Source organism: Peromyscus leucopus, chromosome 4 (assembly GCF_004664715.2).
Source record: "Peromyscus leucopus breed LL Stock chromosome 4, UCI_PerLeu_2.1, whole genome shotgun sequence".
Lineage (NCBI taxonomy): Eukaryota > Metazoa > Chordata > Mammalia > Rodentia > Cricetidae > Peromyscus > Peromyscus leucopus.
In genome coordinates, this window is record NC_051066.1 from 146,274,832 (window position 1) to 146,299,073 (window position 24,242).

Genomic DNA, 24,242 nt, shown 5'->3' on the forward strand with positions numbered 1-24,242 from the left:
GAAGCTTAGGACTTAAGCTGCAGGAGGAAGGTAGACTCCAGGTAGTCCCTGTCCCCTCCCACCCACTTAATTAGGAACCTAAAAGCAGGAATATTCAGTGGAACCTGTGCCTTACAGGCACTTCAGCTAGCTACTCAAGTTCAGAGCAGTGTCACCTTCATCATAACTGCTCTGCCCTGGCCTAGATTTGGCTTTCAACTTTGCCCATTTCCTCCTCTTGGAACCAGGAGTAAGCTAGAAGTTTGTGGACAGGGTCAGAGCCCTGGAAAGGGAACTCCTGTATATATGTTAGTCCAAGGTGATGCTGCTTTTTGATAATGAAAAACAGGCTACCAGACTTAAGTTTTCGAGAGGCTCCTTGCAGGAAATGTCAGATCTCAGTCCCACTTATATTGGCCCTCCTTACCTTTTCCAACAATAGGGCTCAGGGGAGTTTTCTTTATTTTTGGTTTTTTAGAGATAGGGTTTCTCTGTGTAGTTTTGGTGCCTGTCCTGGATCTTGCTCTGTAGACCAAGCTGGCCTTGAACTCAGAGATCCATCTGCCTCTGCCTCCCGAGTGCTGGGATTAAAGGCATGCGCCACCACCGACCAGCTCAGGATTTTCATTAGGCTGTCTAATGAAAGCTTCTCTCTGATTAGCTGCCCTGTCCCTTGTTCCCATGGGCATTCTGTTCCTACTTTTCCTATTGCCTACTTTCATGCCTTGTTTAATGTTTAGGAATTTCTCTTTAGCTCTCTAAATTTAGTGGCCCATGTAGCCTACCCTGACTTCTTTGTAGGGACTTTTTGACTTTCTATGACATTTCCTTTAAAGGGCTGTGGTAGCTGTAGCAGGCCCTGGTAAAACCCAGGAAAACAGAGCTCACCACTCCTGCCACAACAGGAGGACCTGGTGGCCTTAGAGCTGCAGCTCCAACATGAGTGACTTGAGTTCAGGATCAAGTACTGTTACCATAATTGCTTCAGTTGTTTTATAAGGCTAGGCTGCTCTATGTGGAGAGGTGCTAATGCACCATTTTCCTTGTGACTGGCTCAGTCTTCACTATACACAGAACTTTATTCTACACTGCCAACCAATGTCACCCCAACCTTAACACTTCATAGGTTTACTTTTTATAAACCTATTCATTTCAGAAAAACAATTGTTCTCAAGTTGTGGCTCTGACCACAATCCAGCAAGCTCCAGGAGGACCACCATCCATAGGAAGGGCCATCTGCTCCATGTCTACCATAGGGTATCCCAAAGGCTACCCCATGAAGCCCCTAGTCTTGCTCAGTGTTGACAGAATTGAGGGAAGGTGGCCAGAAAGACACCTAGGATATCTGGTGCACCATGCTAGACTGGAGCAACCTATTTAATTCCTAGGAGGATCCTCTAGGAAAGACTCAACCCAGCTCCTAGGACACCTATGGGTTGGGACCTCTCCTTAAATCAAGAGCACACACAGCCCTCCTCCTAATTCATAACTTCTCAGTCACCCTTCCCAGGCTCCCTTGAGAAGGATGACCTGATCTTGGATAAGGAGCTGCTAGGTCTTGTACCTGTGGCTTTGCCACAGCTCCAAACTTCCCTGGGAGCTCCTGCTTAGCAGGCACTCCAGGATAGCAGCTTCTGGCTGTCATCACTGCACCAGTGTGGAACCAGCATTTGACTGCTTGAAGGGATAGCTGGACAGGAACCACTTAGGCTGTCTTTATTTTACAACCTTATCCTGGCCACATGAGAAAGAATTTAACCCAGTGGGCCTAGTGAGCATGGCCCACAGGAACCCACACCTCACACCCATCTAGAGAAGCAAACCCAGCATTTCACTGACCTGGACCCTGTAGGGACCCAGCCCACCTGCAGTAGCTACAGCAACACCTAATAACCTGGTGAAAGCTGTGACCTCAGGATACCACATAACCTGAATGTGGGTGTACTGAAATGTATATTCAGCAAGATTTGACTTCCAAGCATTTCTATATCAGCTTTCTCCTTTGGAGATAAAAGCAGAGTGAGAATAGGTTAGTAAGAGAAGTCAGACTTCCCAGGTAGGTCTACTGAACCCTGTCCTGAGATTAGATCAAAACCTAGTGGAAAGCAGAGTGTAATGCCCCACACCTATAATTCCCACAGGTACAGGGAAGGAGGCGAAGGTTAAAATGGGTTACAGAGAAATCCTGTCTCACACACCCAACTCAAAACAACTAGGGGCCATGCTGGCCTCTGAGATGTGGGCTACGTCTTTCTCCAAGTGAGATTAGTCCTGACCTTTCCCACCTCCATGAGCAAGCTGGACAAGCAGCTGTCACAGATAGACCCCCATTTCAAGTAGGATGCCCTCAAGTTCCACTTTGGAATGGGCTAACAGGCAAGCCTAGGGGTGGTCTTACCCCTCCCCCTCACTAGATTGGGAGGATTCCAGACCCTGACCTTCAGGGAGGGTCCCAGATATAAGGGGTGGGGCATATAGAGCTGGATGGCCTGCATGCCCCACGTTTGTCTCTGGATACCTACACTTTTCCAGACACAGAAAAGTTTGTCTTAGAGAAAACATAAAGCAAATAAAAGAATGAACAAACAAAGCCAGCTCAACCCCAGCATCAGTGGCACAGAGCCAGCAGGGAGCACTCTTCCAACACCAGGGGATGAACAGTCCCAAGACTTTGAAGTTGGCAGTGCTTATGTGATGTCCCTCTGCCGTGGTGGCCGGTGAACATTCCGAACGACACACTTCACCATCCATTCGATGCCCTCTCGAACTCCTTTTCTGTGGAGACAGTATGTGTGAGGCAGGGCTAGCCTTGGCCCTGAGAACTCTGCAGAGTGAGGCCTCAACTCACCCTGTGAGAGCAGAGCAGGCCTGGGTCAGACAGTCTCGCCGGCCAATCTTGCAGGTACAGTCACTGAATGCAGTCTTGATGTCAGGAATGGAGAGGCAGGTCTGACAGGGGAGGTAAGACTCTGAGGAACACTTCCACCACCTAGCTCCATCTAGCTTTTTTCTTCACTTGGGCTTTCAGGAAGGCCATAGTCCCTCACCCCAAAAAAATCAGTAGGGGTGAGCCTGCCCAGAATGCCAGTATCCTTACAAAACCAGTGGTAAGGCTACTGCACCTGGTTGAAGTCTACTGCTGATGGCTTTACCCAGGGCTTCTGGAAATCTACAGCTCTCAAGAGAATATTCCCCACCACCCAAGAACAACCCTCAGAGCATCTACCAGCAGAACACTGAACTAAGCCAAGTGAGGAAGGGCCCATGGCCCTGGGGTTGAGAAACTTTGGTACTATTCAGTGGCATATCTATTTTCATCTAAGGGAATGCTCTGAGTTCCTTAGTTAAGTACCAGAAACCTCCATTACTAGTTTTGGACACAGATGGGATAGTGGGGGAAGTCCTCAGGAAAATGAGTGGAGAACAGGACATGTTAGAAGTAACTAGGTAGATACATAGGGCCTCAGAAAAGTAAAACTTCCTTGGCCCTCCAGATACTAGTTGCTACCATGTCCTCTATAGCTGTTTCTGTACAGAGCCCCTTTTGTAAGATGGTAGGGACTCTATGTGGACAGAAGTTCAAAGAGAAGTAGCACCTCCTATCAGAGGATGTCCACTGTATTACCCCTTCAGCCCCACTTTAAAAACTAAATATTTGTTTTTATTGTTTATGTGTAGTGTCGGGGCAGGGTATGTACATATGAGTACAGGTGCTGCAGTCCCAGATGGCTGTGAGCCACCTGACATGGGTACTGGGAGTCAAACTTGAGTCTTCTGGAAGGGCAGTACGTGCTCCTAATCACTGAGCCACCTCTGAGGCTCCCCACATCCACTTCTTTGAGCCCAGAGCTTTCACCTGGGTCTTGCACTAAGCCCCATACTCCCGGAACCCCTGGGGGTATCCAGACACGAGCCTCTGGTCCTCCCTTGGGAAAGAAGATGGCATCTGCACTCTAACTATAAAAACCTCTAGTTAAGAACATGCCTTTTCTAGTGGTGGCAGCTCCAGGTGACACCAGAGAGGAACTGAAGTTGGCAAGGTAGGGATCCCAAGAAAGGCAGAGAGAGGAGATTGGGATGAACGGTACAGACACTAGGTTCTGGGATCTGGAGGCCTACAAGCCACTTTCTTTGCAACGGCGATAGAGGCCCTACAGCAGCTTTGTGGGGCTCACCTCCACATCCTGCTTGTTGGCCAACACCAGGATGGGGACACCGTCCAGTGCTTCACTCGAAACCACCTTCTCTGAGGAAAGCAGGAGAAGTGGTGCCTTGCACCCTGTGTCCTGTTCGTGACTGCAGACTCTGCCCTGGCCCAAAGTTGTGTACAGGCAGCACCCTTCCACCCTTCCCTCACATACTAGACAGCCCAAGCAACAGGAACGAGGCTTTCTTAGCCCTGGGATCCAGGTGTAAGCCCAGCCTCTCTCAAGGCAAGTTCCAGACATGTGGGAGGATCCAGATGAGACTGGTACACCACCCCCTGGTACTCCCCTCCCCACACAATTCCCTAGATGTAGGTCTTCCCATCTTCTCTCCTTCCTAGTGGCCACGTAACACTCACCAAATGCCTCTTTGGATTCTGACAGTCTCTCCTCATCAGTGGAGTCAATGACATAGATGACGCCATGACACTCTGCATAGTACTAGAAGGAAGAGGAGGAAGCTGGGGGCTAGAGGTACTCATAATTGGGCCAGCTAGATAGCAAGACCCTGTGTCACAACTACCAGAAGAGGCCCACAAGCGGAAGAGACAGGAAGTGAGTGGTGGGAACTTTGCTACCCCAGGGCAAAAATGAAGAAATGGGCACAACCCAGTGGGAAAACTTGCTAAGAAGCTTTCTGGGACTGATTTAGTGATAAAGATACCACAGCACCTTTGAAGAAAGCTTGCTGACTCTGGCAGGGTGATCAACCTCCTCCTGCTCAGGGGCTGATCCTGAGAACTCACCTGGTGCCCTGGCTATATGGTATTGAGAGAAGGGTGGAAACAGGGCTAGAGGTTGAGAAACCAAAAGAGGCTCATGGCTGAGGTCAGCAATGCCTATGAAGCTACTATGCCTGAACAAAAATGACAGTACTAAACTCGGCTTCTGCAGGCTGGATGTAGCCAGTCCTGGGCTTTAGACAGCAAGGGTAAGGAATGGACAGCACTGCTAAGGCAAAACAGATAGGGCAAGGTAAGCATAGGAAATGAAGATCCACACAGTAATAGAGACGTTGTATGAGCTCCTATCCCAATCAGAAAAATAATGCCTGTCAATATGGGGCAAATAGCACACACCTGCCACCTCACATCAGGACCATGCTGGCTCTCCTGTCTCAGTGAGAAGTCAACACTGACTAGCAAAATAATGTGCTGCAGACAAGGTAGGATGTATACCACTGAGGTTGTGTGACAAGTAAGAAAGGAACACTTAACTCTAGTCAGTAAAACTCCCTCCCCACCTGCGCTTCCCACAGAGTACTAGAGGCTAGTCCCAGGTCCCTTCTGCAGGGCTTTGCAGCCAGACTCATCCAAAACAGCTCCAGCTTTACAATAGGCCTGGCAAAGAAGTTGCCAGCTCTGGGGGCAAGGCAATGGGTTGGACAATTGCTAGAGGTCTGAGAGCTGGCAAGTCCTACTATAGAGGTATTTATGGTAATAGTGGATGATATAAAGTTTGTAGCAAGCCCAGTGAGTCAGCAGGCAGCACTAGCAGCTCCAAAGGTTGTTATGAACATCTTATGTGATTAGGCACAAGACTTAAGAATCAGATAGCTAGAGCTCTCATCACAACCACCAAGCATAAGGTCCAACAGAGAGATGGGAGAGGCATACTAAACCTTAATAGAGAAGTCACACATGTGGCTATGAGTATGTGTTGCAGGGAGGTGCAAAGAGACCTGCATAACCAGCATAAGGAAACACTCTCAGCTGGACATGTTGAGACAGGCCAGAGGCAGCCCACCTGGTCTTGCTTGTATAAGAAGTTGTGATCTAAGCCTGGCATGTGCACAGATCTGGAGACATCAGCACACTGCTTGGTCAGCAGAGGAGGTACCAAACCTAAGGCAGATGTAAGCAGCAGACATTGCAACTTGGTTTCTATTTATCTCAAGGTTCACCAGAGCACCCAATGTCCAGAGCAATTTGCCCATCAGTGATACTGTGATAGAATGAGAAGAGCAGTGGCCAGAATGGCAGACCACAAACTTATCAGTATAGCTTCCATTCACTAAGGCCAATGGCGCCCCTATTAGGCATTCCACTTGATAGGGCAGCATGGCTAAGCCCTATGAGGTATCATCTCTTAAGGAAATGAGAAGGAACCTGAATACAAGCATATCTCCTTAGCAATAACATAGACTCCCTGGGCACAAGACACCAGGCCACAGTCTTATGTCAAGCGATGTCAGCAGGGGAGACTCAAGTCACAACAAACGGCCTGTGGCCACAACAGGACAGCAATGGGCCATAGTGCCCATGTGGTAGCATTATAGTAGGATACAGGCCCAGATACTAACTCTCACAATGAGAGACATTTCTGAGGTGCTAGGCTTAGGACAGGACACAGTATCCAGGAACCAAGGCAGGACAAGAGACCCCTCTTCCTGACCTTCCTAGTAATCTAGAAGCAACTCTGCTACACATCTTCACAACTCTGAATACCATATGGGTTGGGGAGTAAGGGAGAATGGGTCCTGCCCACCAAAGCAACAAACTCAGCAGAAGCACTGAGTCACCAGACATGGCCACCTAGTGGGCACACTGGGCTCCTTTTGCTCAAAGATAACTGTCCCCGATTGGCTGGAGACAGGATGACTTAGCCAGCCACCAGGAAGTCACATCACTGCCAAGATGACTACAACTCTTCAACCAGCTGACAAGGCTGCTGTCTACCCTCCTCTTAGAAGAGGCTACTCCCCAACGTAGAGTGCATATCCAAGCAGTGCACAGATACTCACTCTGGCTGTCCATCCATCCCAAAGAGCATTGTGACTGGTGACTCAGAAGATGGCACCCTTGGGGATGTCAATGTACATCAGTGCCCCATGACTAGGCCTGTCCTCTGTCCAACCTGGTGGCCATCAGAGACCTTCTGGATATAGGATAGATGCCACCCTCTTGCTAAGTTATAGCAGGAAGAAACATCTTAGGGAAGCCCAGGAAAGAGAAATGGGAACAAAATTGGCCCTCAGTTGTAATACTTGGCTGCTGGGAAGCAGCACAGTAGCTAAGGCACCTGTACCACAGCACTGGCTGCATCAAATGACCATGCCAACCCACAGAGAGGAGACAGCTCAAGAAAAGTTAGGGCTTGCTTGTTCTGCTCAGTGCGGGACCTAATACCTGACATAGGCTGAGTGGAGGAGACTCCAGTGTAGAAATGTATATAGAGAAAAGTCTCAGAAATGTCTAAAACCAATGCCCAAAGAAGAAGCAGGTGCTATTTGTGTCTGAGAACATCCTTTGCAGATGGGGAAGAGGCCATCTGGAAGAACCATAACAAGCTAGAATGAGGTAGACAGACTCACCAGGAAACAAAGGCTTTGTGCACTCCCTATATATGATCTCTGCCATTTCTGTCTGCCTATAAGAGGATAGGTTACAGTCCTCTTTGAGTTCCCCAGTCAGTGCTCTGGCTACTACCCTGGTGAACAATGCTTCTTTCTTTGAGAATGAAACTGGCCTCATCAGGAAAATGTTGGGTACTCCCTGTGGGAATTTCTCTGGTGCCACTTTTGTGGTGATTCTAGGCCTGGGTTTTGCCAGAGTGAGACAGAAAGCAACCTGGGAACCTGGGATAGGACTGAAGAGAAAACCTTTAGACAGGGCCAATGAGATGGTTCAGCAGGTAAAGATGCTTGCTATGGAAGCCTGAGAATCTGAGTTTCATGTCTGGAGCCCATGTAAAGGTGAGAAAACAGACTCTGAAAAGTTGTTCTCTGACCTCCACATGCATGCTGTGACATGTGTCGTCCCCCCCCCCCCCGCCCCCAATAAATAGAGAGAGAATCTCCAGGATAAATGTGGACAACAGAAACTCTCATGGAAGAGGCTAAGAGGAGCCATCTAGAAAAATACTGCATGGAGCAGATAGTGTGTCTTACCTTGTCCCACAAAGACTGTAGCTCTTCTTGCCCACCTAAGTCCCAGAACATGAGACGAGCCTTCCCCACGTCCACAGTGCCAACTGGGGAGAGGACAGAATGAGCTAGCTCCTGACCTTACTCTTTACACACAAAGTCCCAGCTCTTTCTGGGGTGAGGCAAACCATTCTGGTACCAATCCCAGCAGGCTTTACAGAGAATGGAGAGACAGGGATCTGGCCACTGGCCAGTTGGGCTGTGGAGCTTGCAGCATCCATCTCTAAGGGACCCCTAAGCTCATATGCCTAAGGTGCCTCCTTACTGTTTAGACCCACGGTAGTAGTGATTTTGGATAGACTCATCCCCTTGTAGTTCTTGTTAAACCGTGTTTTTGATTGTTCCAAGAAGGTCTGAGGAAAGAAAGAGAGGTGGTTAGTAGCAGCAGCTAAAGCAGTTTTCTTATGTCTTTCCTAAATACCCCCTCACCCCCATATGCTTTGGGCAAATTCAGGTATCCACACCCACACGCTTTGGGCAACTTTGGGCCTTCACACCCATATACACATGCACACAAACCTCTGCCTGTAGAATGCTCTTCGCAGGCTGGTGGCAACTAACCTGTAGTCTTGGGTGGGGATTAGATTTCCAAATAAGAAAACATAAGGCAGGAAATGGGAATTGGTGAGAGAACAGGCACCTACTGTCTTCCCAGCATTGTCCAGGCCCAGGATCAGGATGCAGTATTCATCCTTCTGGAACATGTACTTGTATAGCCCCGAAAGCAGCGTGTACATCCTGCTCTGGAACCCTGAGAAATGTCAAGGTGTGTACCGGGGGCATCGGCCCTCCTGCCCACTTCATCAGTGGTCCGTCTATCCTGCTAGTTTTAAAATGTGGAGCCTCGTGGCTCGTGACTCCTTGCCCCCCTCTTCTGTAAGATTCCTGACTCTGCCTCCACGGATGACCACCTGATAAGCCTGGGTCATTCCCACTTCAGGTCATCTTTCTGAATACATCATCAGTTGTGAAAAATCCGTGGCGGCCTACCCTGGTCCTCCTTCCTAAGGCTCCTCTTTCCGGACCCTCAACTCAGCACAGGTTCTAGGCCAGCGACCGTCTAGGGAGCTACCAGAGAGAGAGCGCTTCCGCCGTGGGCTGGCTTCGGATCCCCGCCACTGCCGCGCCCACGGAGCCTAGGAACCAGCTGCCGGAGCCGCTTCCGTCCCCCTACCCCAGGATTCTGGAACCCGGCCCCTCAGCCTAGTTGAAACCCACCTGCACCTGCTCAGACCTAGGAGACTAAGCCGCCGACGCCGCGTTGCAAACCCCACCGACCTCGGGTTGACCCCGCGCGGTGCCTGACGGGACACCGACCGGCAGTCCGAGTACGGGCGGGGCCGCATCCCGGCGGCCTCCGCGCGCCCCATCCAGGACGCTCCGGAGCGCAGGCACTTCCGGCAGCATCAGCTCTCGGCGGAAGTGCCGGTGGAGGGAGGAAGGCTAGCGCGAGGGCTTTGCTGGCGAGGCCGGAAGCTCTGTAGGCTGCGAGCATCGGCGGGAGGTGGGGCTGCGGACCGCAGAGGACACGGCGGGATACTTGCAGTTCCCCTCTTGGCAGAGCCGAGGTCCTCCTCAGGCTCTCAGGAGGTTGTGGGGAGGCGTTGTCCTGAGCTCTGCTGACTGTTCTTCCCTCAGGTCTTGTCTGCCTTAGCGGTTCCAAAACTAGCCTGCGCGGGTAGGGATGGACGAGGACAACCTGGAGACTGCCCTGCAGAACTACCGGGCCCAGCTTCGGCAGGTAGAGCTGGCTCTTGGTGCTGGCCTAGACGCTTCCGAGCTGGCGGACCTGCGCCAGCTGCAGAGTGATCTGAAGGAGTTGATTGAGCTCACCGAGGCCAGCCTGTTGTCGGTCAGGAAGAGCAAGTTGCTGGCTACAGTGGACCAGGAGCACCCAGCACAGGAGGATGTTGAGTACTTGGCTTTCCAGAAGGCTATGGCGGAGGAAGTGGAGGTGCCCGTCGCCCCTGGGGATGACTCGGAGACGGTCACTGGGAGCGAGGTGGCGCCGGGACCCACCTCCCATGCACAGGAAGAAGACGAGGAGGATCCCGATCAGGAGGAGCTGAGTGGTGCCAAAGTGAATGCCCCTTACCACAGCGCTTGGGGCACGCTGGAATATCACAACGCAATGGTTGTAGGCACTGAAGAGGCAGAGGATGGTTCGGCATGCGTTCGCGTACTCTACCTGTACCCTACCCACAAGTCCCTGAAGCCCTGCCCTTTCTTCCTGGAGGGAAAATGCCGTTTCAAGGAGAACTGCAGGTAAAACCATCTGCTATTAGTAATGAGGGGCACTCAAACAGGACCACCGCGGTGGCCTGCCTCCTTTACATCTTGTTCTCCACCCCGCAGAATTGTAAGACAAGGGCGAGCTTCAAGTGGCTGACAGGCTTTACAGAAGTGTTCTCCGTGTGTTTACTTAGATTTTATTTCATTTCTTTTTTCCTCTTCTTTTTTTTTTTTAAGATAGGGTTCTCTGTGTAGCCCTGGCTGCCCTGGAGCTCACCCTCTAGACCAGGCTGGCCTCGAACTCATCTGCCTGCCTCTGCTTCCCTAGTGCTAGGATTAAAGGCGTGTGCCCCCACTGTAGATTTTCTTGCATTAATCAACAAGTTTGAAAGGGCTTATGTTGGAAAGATGAAGCAACCCATCAATATTCTTCTCCAGGTTTTTTCCTTGAGACAGCAGTGTAGCCCAGGCTGGCCTTGAATTCCTGATCCTCCAGCCTTCATCTTCCAAGTGTTGGGATTACAGGTGAAGGCCACCACTTCTACCGTGCTACATCCACAGCTCTGAACCCTCTTTTAACTCTAATTTTATGGCTGTGCTGAATATGGAACCAGGCAACATACTACTCTGTACTTTAGTCCCATCCACAGCGTCCATAGTTTACTTACTTTACTAACTACTCCCATAGTTTAATTATGGAAGTTTTCAAACACATAATCTCTTGCTATTATTTACTCTACTTTCCCCTCCTGGACTACTTGAAAGCACAAGTTTCACAAGTTAAATGTGTTTTTTCTCCCTCAAGTACTTCAGAATGTAGCTGTAATCTTTAGTAATAATAATTAGTAAAACTTCTTAAGGATTGTAAGTAGGGCTAGATACTTTTGGAAGTCTGAGGGCAGAATCCAGAATCTATTTCCTTGTTCTTTAAAAAAAAAATTGTTATTACATCATTATTTTATTATTTTTTACTTTTTTTGATACTTTTCTCCAAGGATCCATAGGTTCCTTTGTTTTGTTTTGTTTTTGGAAAGGGGATTTTGGTGCAGGGCTCAATATGTAGACCTGGCTGTCCTCGAACTGGCTATGAAGACCAGGCTGGCCTCCCACCTCTGGCTCCCAAATGCTGGGATTAAAGGTTTGCACCATAGCCTGGCTATTTTTGGCTTTTTGAGACAGTTTCTTTAGTAGTCCTGGCTGGCCTGGAACTCACTATGTAGACCAGGCTGGCCTGGAACTCACAGAGATCCACTGCCTCTGCCTCCCAAGTGCTTGGGATTAAAGGCATGCACCACCACTTTTGGCTAAGATTTATTTTTAATTATGTGTATTTGTGTGGGTATGTGCACATAAGTACAGGTGCCAGAAGAAGGTGTTGGATGTTCTAGAGCTGGAGTTACAGGTGGTTGTGAGCTGCCCAACATAGATTCTGGGAAACAAACTCAGGTCCTCTGCAAGAGCAGTATGCTCTCAACCACCAAGCCATTTCTCTAGCTCTGTATATTTATTTTTCTTTTTAATTGTGTGTATGTGTCTGTGTTTATGAATAGGCATGTGTACTTGTGTATAGGTGCCTGAGGAGGCTAAAAGAATGTGTTGGATCTCCTGAAGCTGGAGTGACTGACAATGAGCAACTTGAGTCTTACTCAAAAACATTACATACACATCTCTCCAACCTCCAGAGACCATCTGTATTCCTTGGTTTGTGGCTCCCTCACATCACTTTAAGCTCTTATTTCCATGGTTACATTTGTACTCTGCACATTTTATTTCTTTACTTTTTTGTTTAAGACAGGATCTCATGCAGTTCAGACTGGCCTTGAACTCCATATATAGCCAAGGATGACTTTGAACTCTTTATCTTCTTGCCTTTACCTCCTGCTTATACCCCCCAAGGGCCATGATTATAAGCATGTGCTACCTAGCTTGACTCTGCACATCTTTTTTAGTTCATAGTAGACTTGACATATCCCTTGCTCTCTCTCCTTCCTTCTCATACCAGTATGATAGGTGCATAAGTAATCAGTGTGCTCAATGGGTTTTCTCCAAGAAGACATATGTTCATGTGACCAGTGGCCACTTTATCTTCCTGCCATAGTTTTTGTGGAAAGCCTTGTGATGAGAGATTTAATACTTCTAAGTGCTTTCTCTAATTGACATATGTTCATTTCTCTGTGCAACAACCCTATACTTAGGCCCTGCACTCACATCATTTTATATAATTTTTGTTTTGTTTTGTTTTGTTTTGTGTGTGCACATGCATATACCATGGTGCTCATGTATAGGTCAAAAGATAGCTGTTGAGTATAGGCTCTCTTCTACCATGTGGGTCTTGGGAATTGAATTCAGGTCACCAAGCTTGGCAGAAAGTACCTTTATTTGTTGAACCATCTTGTCAAACTCCACCCCATTTTATAGATGGAGAGACAGACACCAAGACAGTAAGTGATTGGTCCAATGTTGCTGGCTCTGAGACTACTTTATCTGGAGCTGTTTTCAGTGTCAATTTTAAGCCAGAACTAAAGGCTGTAAAACATCTAACACCATCTTTACCACCATCCAAGACTAATGAGTTCTTTTCTTGGATTTGCTTTAGATTCCCAAAAATAAATTGAAAAAAAAAAATGTTGAAGTATCTTTCTACCCCTAATTCCACCTATATTATTATAACTTCGGTGTATATCTTTCCAGTGTATAGTTTCCTCTGTAAACCCATGTATTTGGGCAATGGCATCTCAATAGTTAGTTGATCATTTTCACACATTTGCTATAACTAATCTCCATCTTCCTCTGCTCCTCTACAAAACAAGTGAGAAGTGTCCCTAGCAAGTGGGAATAGAATGCAGACCTTGGAGCTGCCCTGAAGTGGCACAGGTGAACTTATTTACCTTGTGTTGTAAAGTAAATTCAGATATAGGAACCAGAGTATATGGAACTGTTGTAAATTGAACTCTGGCTGTCAAACTCAGATCACAACTGCCATTTGCCAGCCACCCCAGATTCCCTAACAAGAAGCAAGTCAAGTGGGCTTTTTTGCCTCGTACCTCAGCCCAAAACAAGCTCCCTCCAACAGAAAAACCAACTTTTTGTGGGGTCGGTGGGGGTTGTTGGTGTTTGGTTTTTTTACACAAGGGTAGATGTTGAGTCTCAGTTTCTCTGTGTAGCCCTAGCTGTCCTGGAACTTACTCTATAGACCAGACTGGCCTAGAACTCAGAGATACACCTGTCTCTGCCTCCCAGCTGTTAGCATTAAAAACTTTTATAATAAGCACTTGTGTTTCTGTAGCTTATATCTTGAGTGTCATTGTGATGTGACTATGACATTATAGTTCAATACTGTCCATTTTCTAAACCTGATTGTAGCTGAATCTAGCCATTTACACACTTCTCCAGGCCTTTCCTGCCCAAGTTCCTTATTGAAGAATCAGCCCCCTTGACTCATGACTCAACATATGTGCTAAAGGGCTGCATTTGTTGCTGTGGTTCCAGGGTATTAGCAACCAGAACACATCACTTGCTCAAACTGTTCAGTAAGACTAGGAGCATTTCATTTGTCAGGAGGCATGTTGTTTTTAACTACGTCTCTATCATTCTATTTTATCAATAAAGACTTGGGAGTCAGATACTGGAATGAAAACCTGCTAGCTCAGAGAGGCACAGAACACATCCAGCTGCTTCCTCCTTTGCTGTCATTCCAGAAAGAGAGCTTTTCCTCCTCTGTCTCAAACAAAAAAGCTCCTCCAACTGGATCTTCCTCCCTTCTACTTCCTGTGCATCTCTCTCTCCTACCTCCCGACACACCCTAACTCTATAGTTACTTCCAGTCAACTGGTTGCTTGTTCTACCTCTTGACCTATGGAATGTTTTTATTCTATCCTATTTACATTAAGCAGGAAGCTCTTGGATTAAAGGTGTGTACTAGGGCTGAGCCACACCACAGCTAGAAGCAGGTTCCTCCAATAAACATAGCAATCTTGGGGTTCATAGTGTGATCAGATATCCCACATTTCTCCCTTTTTGTGTAAAAAGGAAAGGTTTTAACTCTAACACAGTAAAACTATTTACAATAATGAAGCTATTTCTGCCAAGCTTTCTACAATGTCCAACTTGGTTGTATTTGGCAATTTTAGAATTAAGTATTTTTGAGTTCAAGTTCTGTAAAATGTTCTTATCAGTCTCATATGAACTCAGCAATTTGAATTTCCTGAGCAGTTTGTAGTTTGAATTAATCTTTCTATGGTGTTTGTCAGTTTAGTGGTGTTACCACAATCCAAGTAGATTCGTTGTTGCAGGGTCCCATTATCTTCTTGGAGACCTCAAAGGTGTTCATTGTTTGTGCAGAACCTGGTAGCAGAAGGGCTGAAGATAGGTAATATTAGCCTGTTGTGGTCCAAGTCTCCAAATCAAACCAAGTAGACAACAAGAGGTTACTGCAAGGCAAGATTTAATGCAGGGCAGCACAAAAGAAGCGGGGGGGGGGGGGGGGGGGGGGGGGGGGGGCTGATTGATCAGGGCCACAGAACAGACTTGGGAGCTGAATGGTGACCCTGAATGCCAGTTGAATCAAGTAAGCATAAAAATCATAAACATTTGTTGCCAAGTTACAGTTACAGTTTTTCACCAATCAGAATTTAGGGATTAGGGACTTTCTTGAGTGTCCATCATTATCAATTGATATACAGTGCAAATCTTTCAGTCCAACCAATCAGATTCATTTGTTCTTTCTGTTGTTGGGAAAAGCCATAATGTTTTTAGAGAACTAAAACGCATAACAACGATTTCTGTGGTTTAAGGATATGGCGGGTCAGTTATTGGAAGGTTCCTAGCTCCCCTAGGGCCTAGGCACCTGAACTTTGTTTCACCCTACAGGTAAAATGGACTCTGAAATAAAAATGGCAGTACTTATGACAAGGTGCTTTTTGTCCATTCCCAACAACTCCATTTACTCTTTTTCTTGGGACAGTTTTCTCTCGATGATCCATCCTTCTTCAGATGTCTCACATGTCCAGTGGTCTCTGGATTCCTTAGTTGGATGCTTTTATTCTCCTGGAAAGATAAAAGCAAAACCCTGCCCCAATCCTAACTTTGAGGGGAGTCCTTCCTTGGCAGGTGTAGTCGGACTTTTTTGTCTGGACCGTTGGTTCTCCAATAATGACACAGAGCGTAGGCAGAAGTTTCTGTTTTGCCAACAACTCCCAAATACCCAGCAGCCACTTCCCAAATTACTACACAGAAGCTTATATTATTTATAACTGCTCGGCCACTAGCTCAGGCATATTACTGACTAGCTCTTACACTTAAATTAACCCATAATTCTTATCTGTTTAGCCATGTGCCTTGGTACCTTTTCTCAGTTCAGCATTCTCATCTTGCTTCCTCTGCATCTGGCTGGTGACTCTTGACTCTGCCCTTCCTCTTCCTAGCATTCTTAGTTGGGTCACCCCACCTACATTTCCTGCCTGGCTACTAGCCAATCAGCATTTTATTAAACCAATTTGAGTGACAGATCTTTACAGTGTACAAGAGAATCATCCCACAGCAACGGAGATTTATTATTAATTATGAAAGCTTGGCTGATAGCTTAGGTTTGTTTCTAATTAACTCTTATAACTTAAATTAACCTGTATCTTTTAATTCTATATTCTTTTACGTGGCTCAGTTACCTTTACTCTGTATTGCCCTGCTTACTGCTTCCTCTGCATCTGGTGGCTCTGCCCTTCTTCATCCTTTGTGCCTAAAAATCCTGCCTAGCTATTGGTTGATCAGTTTTTTTTTATTAAACCAATCAGAATGACACATCTTCGTAGTATACAAAAAGGTTATCCCCTTTTTGTCTAAATGAAAAAAAAAAAGGTTTTAACTCTAACACAGTAAAACTATATACAATTAGAACAATTATCAGGTAAGAATTATATTTTCAATGTCCAGTCTATTTGTATTTGGAAAATTCGGAGAAAGTACTGTATTATCTATCCTGTCTTAGTCCAAATTTTTATACCTAAACCATTTTCTATTATAACTTGTATTACAATCTCAAAACTATCTCTTTAGACCTCAAAACATTCTCCTAGAGAAACAAATTAAGCTTTTATGTCTCTCAAACCCATACATTTTATACCTCTTTTGTGAGTTTCTTTTCTGAATTTGGTAACAAAGAAAACTGTGACTATAAATATTTCATCTTCAACTCCATCAGAGACCCAAGAATGACATAATATTACTCGAGTAAACAGAAAGTACAGAGCAAACAACTTCTAAAAATATAGAATTGACAGAAACAGCTGGCTACCTGGACAGTCACCCAAGGTTCCTCTGTAACATTGGTGCATCTGTCTTCGACCTATAGGCCTAGAATATCTGGTAGACTTTTCTGTGAAGCAGGAATTTTGAAGGATTGTCCTACATTGTCTTGGCAAAGTTCAGCAGACGTTTTCCTTTGTGTCCTGGTTATCCAATTTAGACATTATACTGTCAGCAGTCGAGGCAAGGGCAGTTTCTTGGTGCCCATCATCCTTTTTTGAAGTTAATTGGTGCTGCCAGGAGCAGACATGTCTCACTGTCATGAAAAGCCTTATGATATTAAAACAGTTTAAATGCCATATTCTGTAGATCTTTGAAGTGTTTGAAGACCATCTATCTATTCAAAATATATCTGTTTGACCTTGAAAACGTATCTAACATGACTATAAGTCTGATTGTTATAGATGACTAACTACTAACCTGTGTTTCTTTAATATCCTAAATAGCTTTCAAAGTCTAAAACTTTACATAACCTTTGAAAATGAACTGCATAGGTACAATACCTTAAATAAGAGTAGAAACATATATACAGTATAACAAAAAATAACTTTAAATTTGTATCAATATATAAAAATCTATACCAATGTAAAATATTTGAGACTAGTGGTTGTTTAAAAGTAGAATCAACAATCCACCCTTTTCACCCATCATTTCTATACTATATCCTTTTTCCCTTCAGAAAGAAATCCCTTTGTTTAGCTTTCTCCCTGACAATGACCAGTAACAATTTGTAAACAACCCCCCTAAGTGAAGACAAACATCCATAATCCACCAAACAACCAAAAACCACCTACCCCACCTCTTGGGAATGTGGGTGTTATATTCTCTAGACTGCTCCTTGTCTGGGCGTGCTGGCATTATTAGAGGACCCTGGGAAAATTGGGATAATGGTCCTGGGAGAGCTAGCCGTAACATTTGTTGTCCAGTCTCTGTGCAATGGGAAAGCACAAGACTTAATCTCCAGCCCTGGCTAGAATAGTCTGTGAGGCTGGAACATCTCAGCCAGGAGCCTTGAAGATTTTCTGAATGCAGAATTCTGAGGATACTGCAACAGAGGCATCTGAGAATCTGGATCACCTGAGCCACCCGTTTTCATTGGTGTCTAGTTCCCTTGCTCTGAAAACACATAAACTTTCAAAAGTAGCATACATATCTTCATTAACACAAGTATGGAGTGTGCAGTGTGCACAAGTCAATTAAAGATTTTTTTATTCTGTGTTTGAGCAGATAAACTATATATCACTTGTCTTGTAGGTTTTCTAGGTTTATTTCTTTATGTCTGTAACCAGGATTTTCAGGGGGTCTCCCCTGACCAAATTTGTTCTCTATCAACCTTGAATGAATCTACAGCCTCTTGTTTTCTGTGGAAACAAAAGCATAATCTCTTTCCCCAATGCAACATATTTTTTGACTTCCATTTTGAAGTTAAGACATTTTTTAAATGTATATGTTGGTTTAATTTAGCAGTTTGCATAATCCAGTGTCTCTCAGCAGCTATTGTTAACTCATTAGCAATCAAAACATTTAAAGTCAACAAGAAGGATCCAAACTCTATTTATTTTCTATCTTTACATGGCTTATTCTTTTTATATTTTATTCTCTTTTTAAAGACTTTATCTTCTTTTCTTTTTTAAGCTCACATACATTTTTTTAAACACAATGTAATCTGTTTAGAGGATTTCTATGTCTGGACCTGGCTTTACTAAGTGTTTTCTAACTGTATGAGACAATCTTTTGTTTTGTTTTTTAAGACAGGATTTCTCTGTAGCTTTGGAACCTGTCCTGGAACTTGCTTTGTAGACCAGACTGCAGAGATCCACTTGCCTCTGCCTCCCAAGTGCTGTGCCACCACCACCTGGCATGAGATAATTCTTAAACTGCTATGTCAGCCACCACACAGCTCAGCTTAGCGCATGGCGCTGGTGGCTGGCTCCAGCCTGTAGGCAGTGGCCAGTAAATGCTGAGCACCAGCCCACCTGAGAGACCTCAAGACTAGAAAACCATATCCGGCTCCTTGTCTAGAACTTTTCTTAGGCCCTATGTTTGGATTCAAGCCCTCGTGGATGTTATATGTAGTTGGGCTTTTCTTTAGGCCACCAGCTCAGAAAAAAAACACAGAAAGACATAATTAATTATGAAAGTTCAGCAGATAGCTTAGGCTTGTTTCTAACTAGCTCTTTTTTTTTTTTTTAAAGATTTATTTATTTGTTATGTATACAGTGTTCTGTCTGCACATATCCCTGCAGGTCAGGAGAGGGCACCAGATCTCATTACAGATGGTTGTGAGCCACCTTGTGGGTGATGGGAATTGTACTCAGGACCTTTGGAAGAACAAGCAGTGCTCTTAACCTCTGAGCCATCTCTCCAGCCCCCTAACTAGCTCTTATAACTTAAATTAACCCATATCTTTTAATCTACATTCTTTTAAGTGACTTGGTTACCTTTACTATGTATTGTGTCTCCTGGCATTTCTGCGCTTCTTCCCAGTGTCCTCTGTGCCTGAAAATCCTGCCTAGCTATTGGCCATTCAGCTTTTTATTAGACCAATCAGAGTGACACATCTTCATAGTGTACAAAAACATTATTCCACAACAGGCAGGTTATATCTTTGCTAGGGCAAAATGTTTTTTGGCAACAGGAAAAGTATTGTCTTTCAAATCCCCAGGAGCTGAATATTTTCTTCCTGAAGAGGCCAATCTAGATGCCAAGATTTTGGTGAGATTATTGTTACATCTGCCCCTAGTAAACCTACAATTGCAATGCCTTTTTTTTTTTTTTTTTCTTTTGTTTTTTTTGTATTTTTAGCTTCGGTCTCTGATCATTTATAGCAGTTTGCCAAAATACTTGTTTTCTGGTCTCTCCTGAAGTTTTTTGTTTTAGCTACTGAAGCTGTTCTGTCCTTGATTACATCCAAAGCAGTATTGTTTTTTAAACAACAGACAGGCATTAAATCTTTTAATTACTCTGTGGATGAGTTTCTCTGATGTTGACAGGGAATGATTGAATTGAATTTGTATGAATGGGCCTTTGGAAGGCCCCTTTGGAAGGCTCCAGTGGCAAAGGGTTACCTTGCCTGTCCCTTGTTGATTTGCATTATTAGTCTAATGCTGGCCTTTTCCACACCTTCTGCATACTCCAAGAAGACTGGGGTCTTCTGTGTGGATTATTTCTAGAAAAAAACATTGTTTCTAGGAACATCTTGTCTACAATCCCTTTTCAAATGGCCTTGCTTACCACAATTACAACAACTGATGCTTTGATTTTTTCTTAAAACTTTTAGAAATTCGGGGCTGGAGAGATGGCTCAGAGGTTAAGAGCACTGACTGCTCTTCCAGAGGTCCTGAGTTCAATTCCCGTCAACCACATGGTGGCTCACAACCATCTGTAATGAGATCTGGTACCCTCTTCTGGCCTGCAGTCATATATACTGTATACATAATAAATAAATCTTTAAAAAAAAAAACTTTTAGAAATTCTATCAGAGTAGCATCATAAATGTGAGATCCAATATCAGCTGTATTTCTTTTTTCCCATTAAGTATATTTTATTTAAATTTTTTTTCTTTTTTCAGAGTATAATTTCTCATTAGCAAGTCTTACAGTAAGAAAACACTTTATTACTCAGTCTTTTATTTGTGGACAGTTACTTTCTGCACAAGTGACACTTATGTGTAGAGTAAGTGTGTTTGGAATCTGTCATATTTTTACCTACCTACAAAGGAGAACTCCCTAAATTGAACTTCTCTAAATTCAACTTTCTTTGATTTCCTTCCTAAGACTTAAAAAAAAAAAAAATAGTAATTTGAGATATCAACACCTCCTGATTTGAAGTTCCCTAGATTCTGAGCCATCAACAGCTGGTGTCAACTGAACAGAGTGGGAGGTTCCAAATGGAATACTTTTCAATTTCATTCAAAATCTATGAGTAATGAATAAATAGTCCTTCCCCTCCTAGTCCAAATAGAGAAGTCTCCTCTTATCTCAACAGGAAAAAACTGAACTCTTCTCAAGAAACAGTAGTTAAAGACAACATGAGCTCATGAAATGTGCAGTTACACTGTGAGTCCTGTGAGTGGCAACCACCAACTCAGTGGAATATGGAGCCCAGACTCATGACTAGTTGAACCTAATTCCTCTCAAACCTTTTCCTCAACAAATGAATTGTGGAAATAACCATGTAATTAGAAGGAATTCTGCCCATCAATGGACTTATCCCTCATTCCCTCCTCATTGTGAGTTGAATGGCATTGACAGAGCAGAGGCAATAAGGCATACAATCTAAGGTGTTGCACTGAAGAGGTCAGCGCTCCACAGCATGGCAGCTGCTTTGCAGATGCCTACATTGTGGTCGTTGAAACAGCAAAGCGCCATGAAGGTCAAAGCTGAGACTGCCAAGAGGCCTGCCTTGACAGCCTTCCTTGGTGAGTCCCCATGAGTATAGACAGTCACCACTTGTCCAGGGCCCCGGTGACTGTGCAGGGTGAGGGCTGCAGTCAGGGATTAGTTCACCACAGAGCAGGGACTCAAATACCCAGCTGGAAGCAGGCCCAAGAGCAAAACACTGACAACCCTCTTGCTAGTCCAGTGGAGAGATGCAGCTTTGGAACCAGAATGGTAGCTTGGTCATAGGTGAATGTACTGTGTGCCATACCATCCTGGGGTAGGCTGGTCCTGGAGAAATGCTGAGACATAAGCAGGTTTGACCACCAGGCTTTTAAATAACAGAGCTCGGCCTCCTTGGCCACTGCAGAGGACACCCAGCTTTAAGAGAACCACCATGTTGCTTATCTCAGCTGTATTTCTAATCCATTTACCTATTGGTTCTGATCTTGCCTTTAATAGCCTAATCACCTTTTTGCATTCTGAGTCAGCATTTTCAAAAGCCAAAGAGTGGATTAATACTTGTCTGATTTCTGGATCTGCTACTAGTCTAGTTACAGCTGAAGTCAGTCTTTGCAAAAAGTCAGTGAAGGCTTCTTTTGGGCCTTGTATAATTTTAGTAACTGACTCAGACCTCTTTCCTGCTTCTTCAAACTTATCCCAAGCATTTAAAGATGCTAAATGGCATAGTGCCAAGGTGTGGTCATCAAATGCCTTTCCATTTCAGCATATTGGCCTACAGCTAGCAACTGATCTTGGGAAATATTAATGACTCTAGCACTATTTCATTGTTCTATGGCCCTAGCTTTCTGTTTCCACTATGTTCGCCATTGTAACTGAGGATCAGCTTCCAATATTGCTGTTGCCAAATCTTTCCAGTCTTGGGGGGTAATTCTGTTCTGAGTTGCCCATGAATTTAACAACTGCTTCACATAGGGTGAATACATACCATATTAAATGACCACGTCCTTAAATTAGATTAAATATTAAATCTAATATTTCTATAGAATTCCATTTAACTTCTTGATAACCTTAGGGGTGTCTATCATCTCCTGGTAGTTCTTATATAGAAATTGGATAAACTAAGGTTGGTTTTCTAATAACTTTGGGCTGCTCCTCTTCAGTTTTATCATGTGGTGGCATGGTAGGTTCTTGACTAAGTTCCTCTGTCTGTGTCTGAGTACTTTTCCTTTTTTTAAATTTATAACATATTTGGCACAAAAAAACCCTCCACTAAGGATAAAATATGAATTGCCAGACTGATAGTACTTATTAACCAGTATTATGTCAATCTCAGTTAAGTCATTTATCTTTTCATTTTTCTGCTTCTATTTTCTTTCTTTCTTTTTTCTTTTCTTTTTTTTTTATTTTGGTTTTTCGAGACAGGGTTTCTCTGTGTAGCTTTACACCTTTCCTAGAACTCACTTGGTAGCCCAGGCTGGCCTCGAACTCACAAAGATCCACCTGCCTCTGCCCCCCCCCCCAGTGCTGGGATTAAAGGCGTGTGCCACCGCCGCTGCCACCGCCGCCACCACCGCCACTACCCGGTCTACTTCTATTTTCAAGCCATCTAAAGTAGCACTATACAGGCTTCTAACACTCTGCATCGTGATATTTTCTATCCTTAATGTGGGAAACACTTTTCCTTTAAATATTACTTAACTGTCTTCTTAAGGACTTCCCAGGTGTCTTACTAAATCTGATGGCTTCTCAGTTTGTTCACCACTGGCGTAATTTCTCTGTCCATGTGGTCATGTCATAAGTTGGAGCATCAAATGTTGATTTTTAACTAAGTCTCTGTCATTCTATTTTATCAATAAAGACTTGGGAATCAGATGCTAGGGTGAAAATCTGCTAGCTCAGAGAGGCACAGAAAGTACCCAGCTGCTTCCTCCTCTGCTGTCATTCCAGAAAGAGCTTTCCTCCTCAGTCTCAAAAAAAACCCTCCTCCAACTGGATTTTCCTCCCTTCTACTTCCTGTGCATCTCTCTTTCTGACCTCCCGACATACCTTCACTCTATGGTTACTTCCAGTCAACCGGTTGCTTGCTCCACCTCTTGACCTATGGAATGTTTTTATTTTATCCTATTTACAATAATCAGGAAGCTCTTGGATTAAAGGTGTGCACTAGGGCTGAGCCATACCACAGCTAGAAGCAGGTTCCTCCAATAAACAACGCAATCTTGGGGTTCACAGTGTGATCAAATATCCTACAACAGAGGAGTCATATGTTAGCCCAAATGAAAGGGGCACTTTTTCACAGTTTGATTACCCAGTAGTACAGTTCATGTAAGAAAGGGAAGATAAATGCTGGATGTTTCTGTCTTGTTTACTTTTGTTTGTTTGTTTACTTCTTTTCCAAGACAATAAATTAATTTGTTTCTTTATTTAGAGACAGAGTCTCCCTATTATGTGTAGCCGTGGCTATCCGGGAACTTACTATAGGCAATATGACTAGCCTCAAACTCACAAGGGATCAACTTGCCTCTGTCTTTGGAGTGCTGGGATTGAAGTTGTGCACTACCAAACCTCACCTAGCTGTTTTTAAGCATAATATCTTTGTCAGGAAAAGTGGTGCTGTCCTGTAGTTCTAGTACCCAGGAGACTTAAAAAAAAAAAAAAAAAAAAAAAAAGTTAAAAAAAATCTGCAAATTCAAGGCCAGTCTGAATTTGCCTAGTTAAGACTCTGTTTCAAAAAATAGTAATATCCTTATAGATTCATAGATTTAAATGTATTGGATGGATATTCTCCCACCCCCCACCCCCCAAGACAGGGTTTCTCTGTTTAACACCCTGACTGCCCTGGAATTAGCTTTGTAGACTCAGGGTCTCAAACTCACCAAGATATGCCTGCCTCTGCCTCCCAAGTACTGGAATTAAAGATGTATCACTACTCCCTGCTTCGATGGATTTTATTCCTTTACAGTTCTACTCCTCATTGAGTTTCCAATTGCCCCAATTTTGTCCTGTGGGGTCTCTTCAGTTTGGCTTTCCTGTCCTGATCTGAGCCAGCTGACACTGACTCTCTCCTTACTGTCTGGGGCACATCACTTCTTGCCCAAATGTAGTAGCGCTGCTTTCCCTTCACATAAGGGTTGTTTAAGACCCCCAGTACAGGTGCCACGTTGTTGATTATCATTGATCAGACATTGTTTTGCGGTCCTTTCTGGGGACAGAAATAGCAAATGTTGGTGACATGTACATTTATGTGAACATAACATA

The 24,242-nt window shown here is 44.5% G+C and overlaps 2 protein-coding genes and 1 pseudogene across 6 annotated transcripts in view; 1 reads left to right on the top strand and 2 right to left on the bottom strand.

Annotated features, from left to right (window-relative positions):
* Positions 1 to 1,666: 1,666 nt before the first annotated feature.
* Positions 1,667 to 9,434, bottom strand: Arfrp1 (ADP ribosylation factor related protein 1). 4 transcript variants are annotated; one of them, XM_028885269.2, is made up of 8 exons: positions 9,328 to 9,434; positions 8,754 to 8,860; positions 8,375 to 8,462; positions 8,074 to 8,156; positions 4,544 to 4,625; positions 4,155 to 4,225; positions 2,828 to 2,928; positions 1,667 to 2,754 (listed from the first exon to the last, which is right to left on the bottom strand). In XM_028885269.2, exons 2-8 carry the CDS (start codon positions 8,844 to 8,846, stop codon positions 2,667 to 2,669), a joined length of 606 nt encoding a protein of 201 aa, XP_028741102.1. In that variant the 5' UTR covers positions 8,847 to 8,860; positions 9,328 to 9,434; the 3' UTR covers positions 1,667 to 2,666. The 4 variants fall into 4 exon arrangements, with proteins under 4 accessions (XP_028741102.1, XP_028741103.1, XP_037061387.1 ...); XM_028885270.2 differs by lacking the exon at positions 9,328 to 9,434 and adding an exon at positions 8,629 to 8,677 and having other exon boundaries at positions 8,754 to 8,849; XM_037205492.1 differs by lacking the exon at positions 8,754 to 8,860 and having other exon boundaries at positions 9,328 to 9,430.
* A 73-nt stretch (positions 9,435 to 9,507) lies between these two features.
* Zgpat (zinc finger CCCH-type and G-patch domain containing) overlaps positions 9,508 to 24,242 on the top strand; it is a 31,675-nt gene continuing 16,940 nt past the window's right edge. The window contains exons 1-2 of one of the 2 annotated variants that reach the window (XM_037205490.1): positions 9,512 to 9,613; positions 9,748 to 10,374. In XM_037205490.1, the coding sequence (XP_037061385.1) occupies positions 9,794 to 10,374 (581 nt within the window). In that variant the 5' untranslated portion in view covers positions 9,512 to 9,613; positions 9,748 to 9,793. Of the gene's footprint in view, positions 10,375 to 24,242 lie in introns of both variants that reach the window. The other variant, XM_028885266.2, reaches the window with a different exon arrangement.
* Positions 20,333 to 21,522, bottom strand: LOC114704172 (annotated as a pseudogene).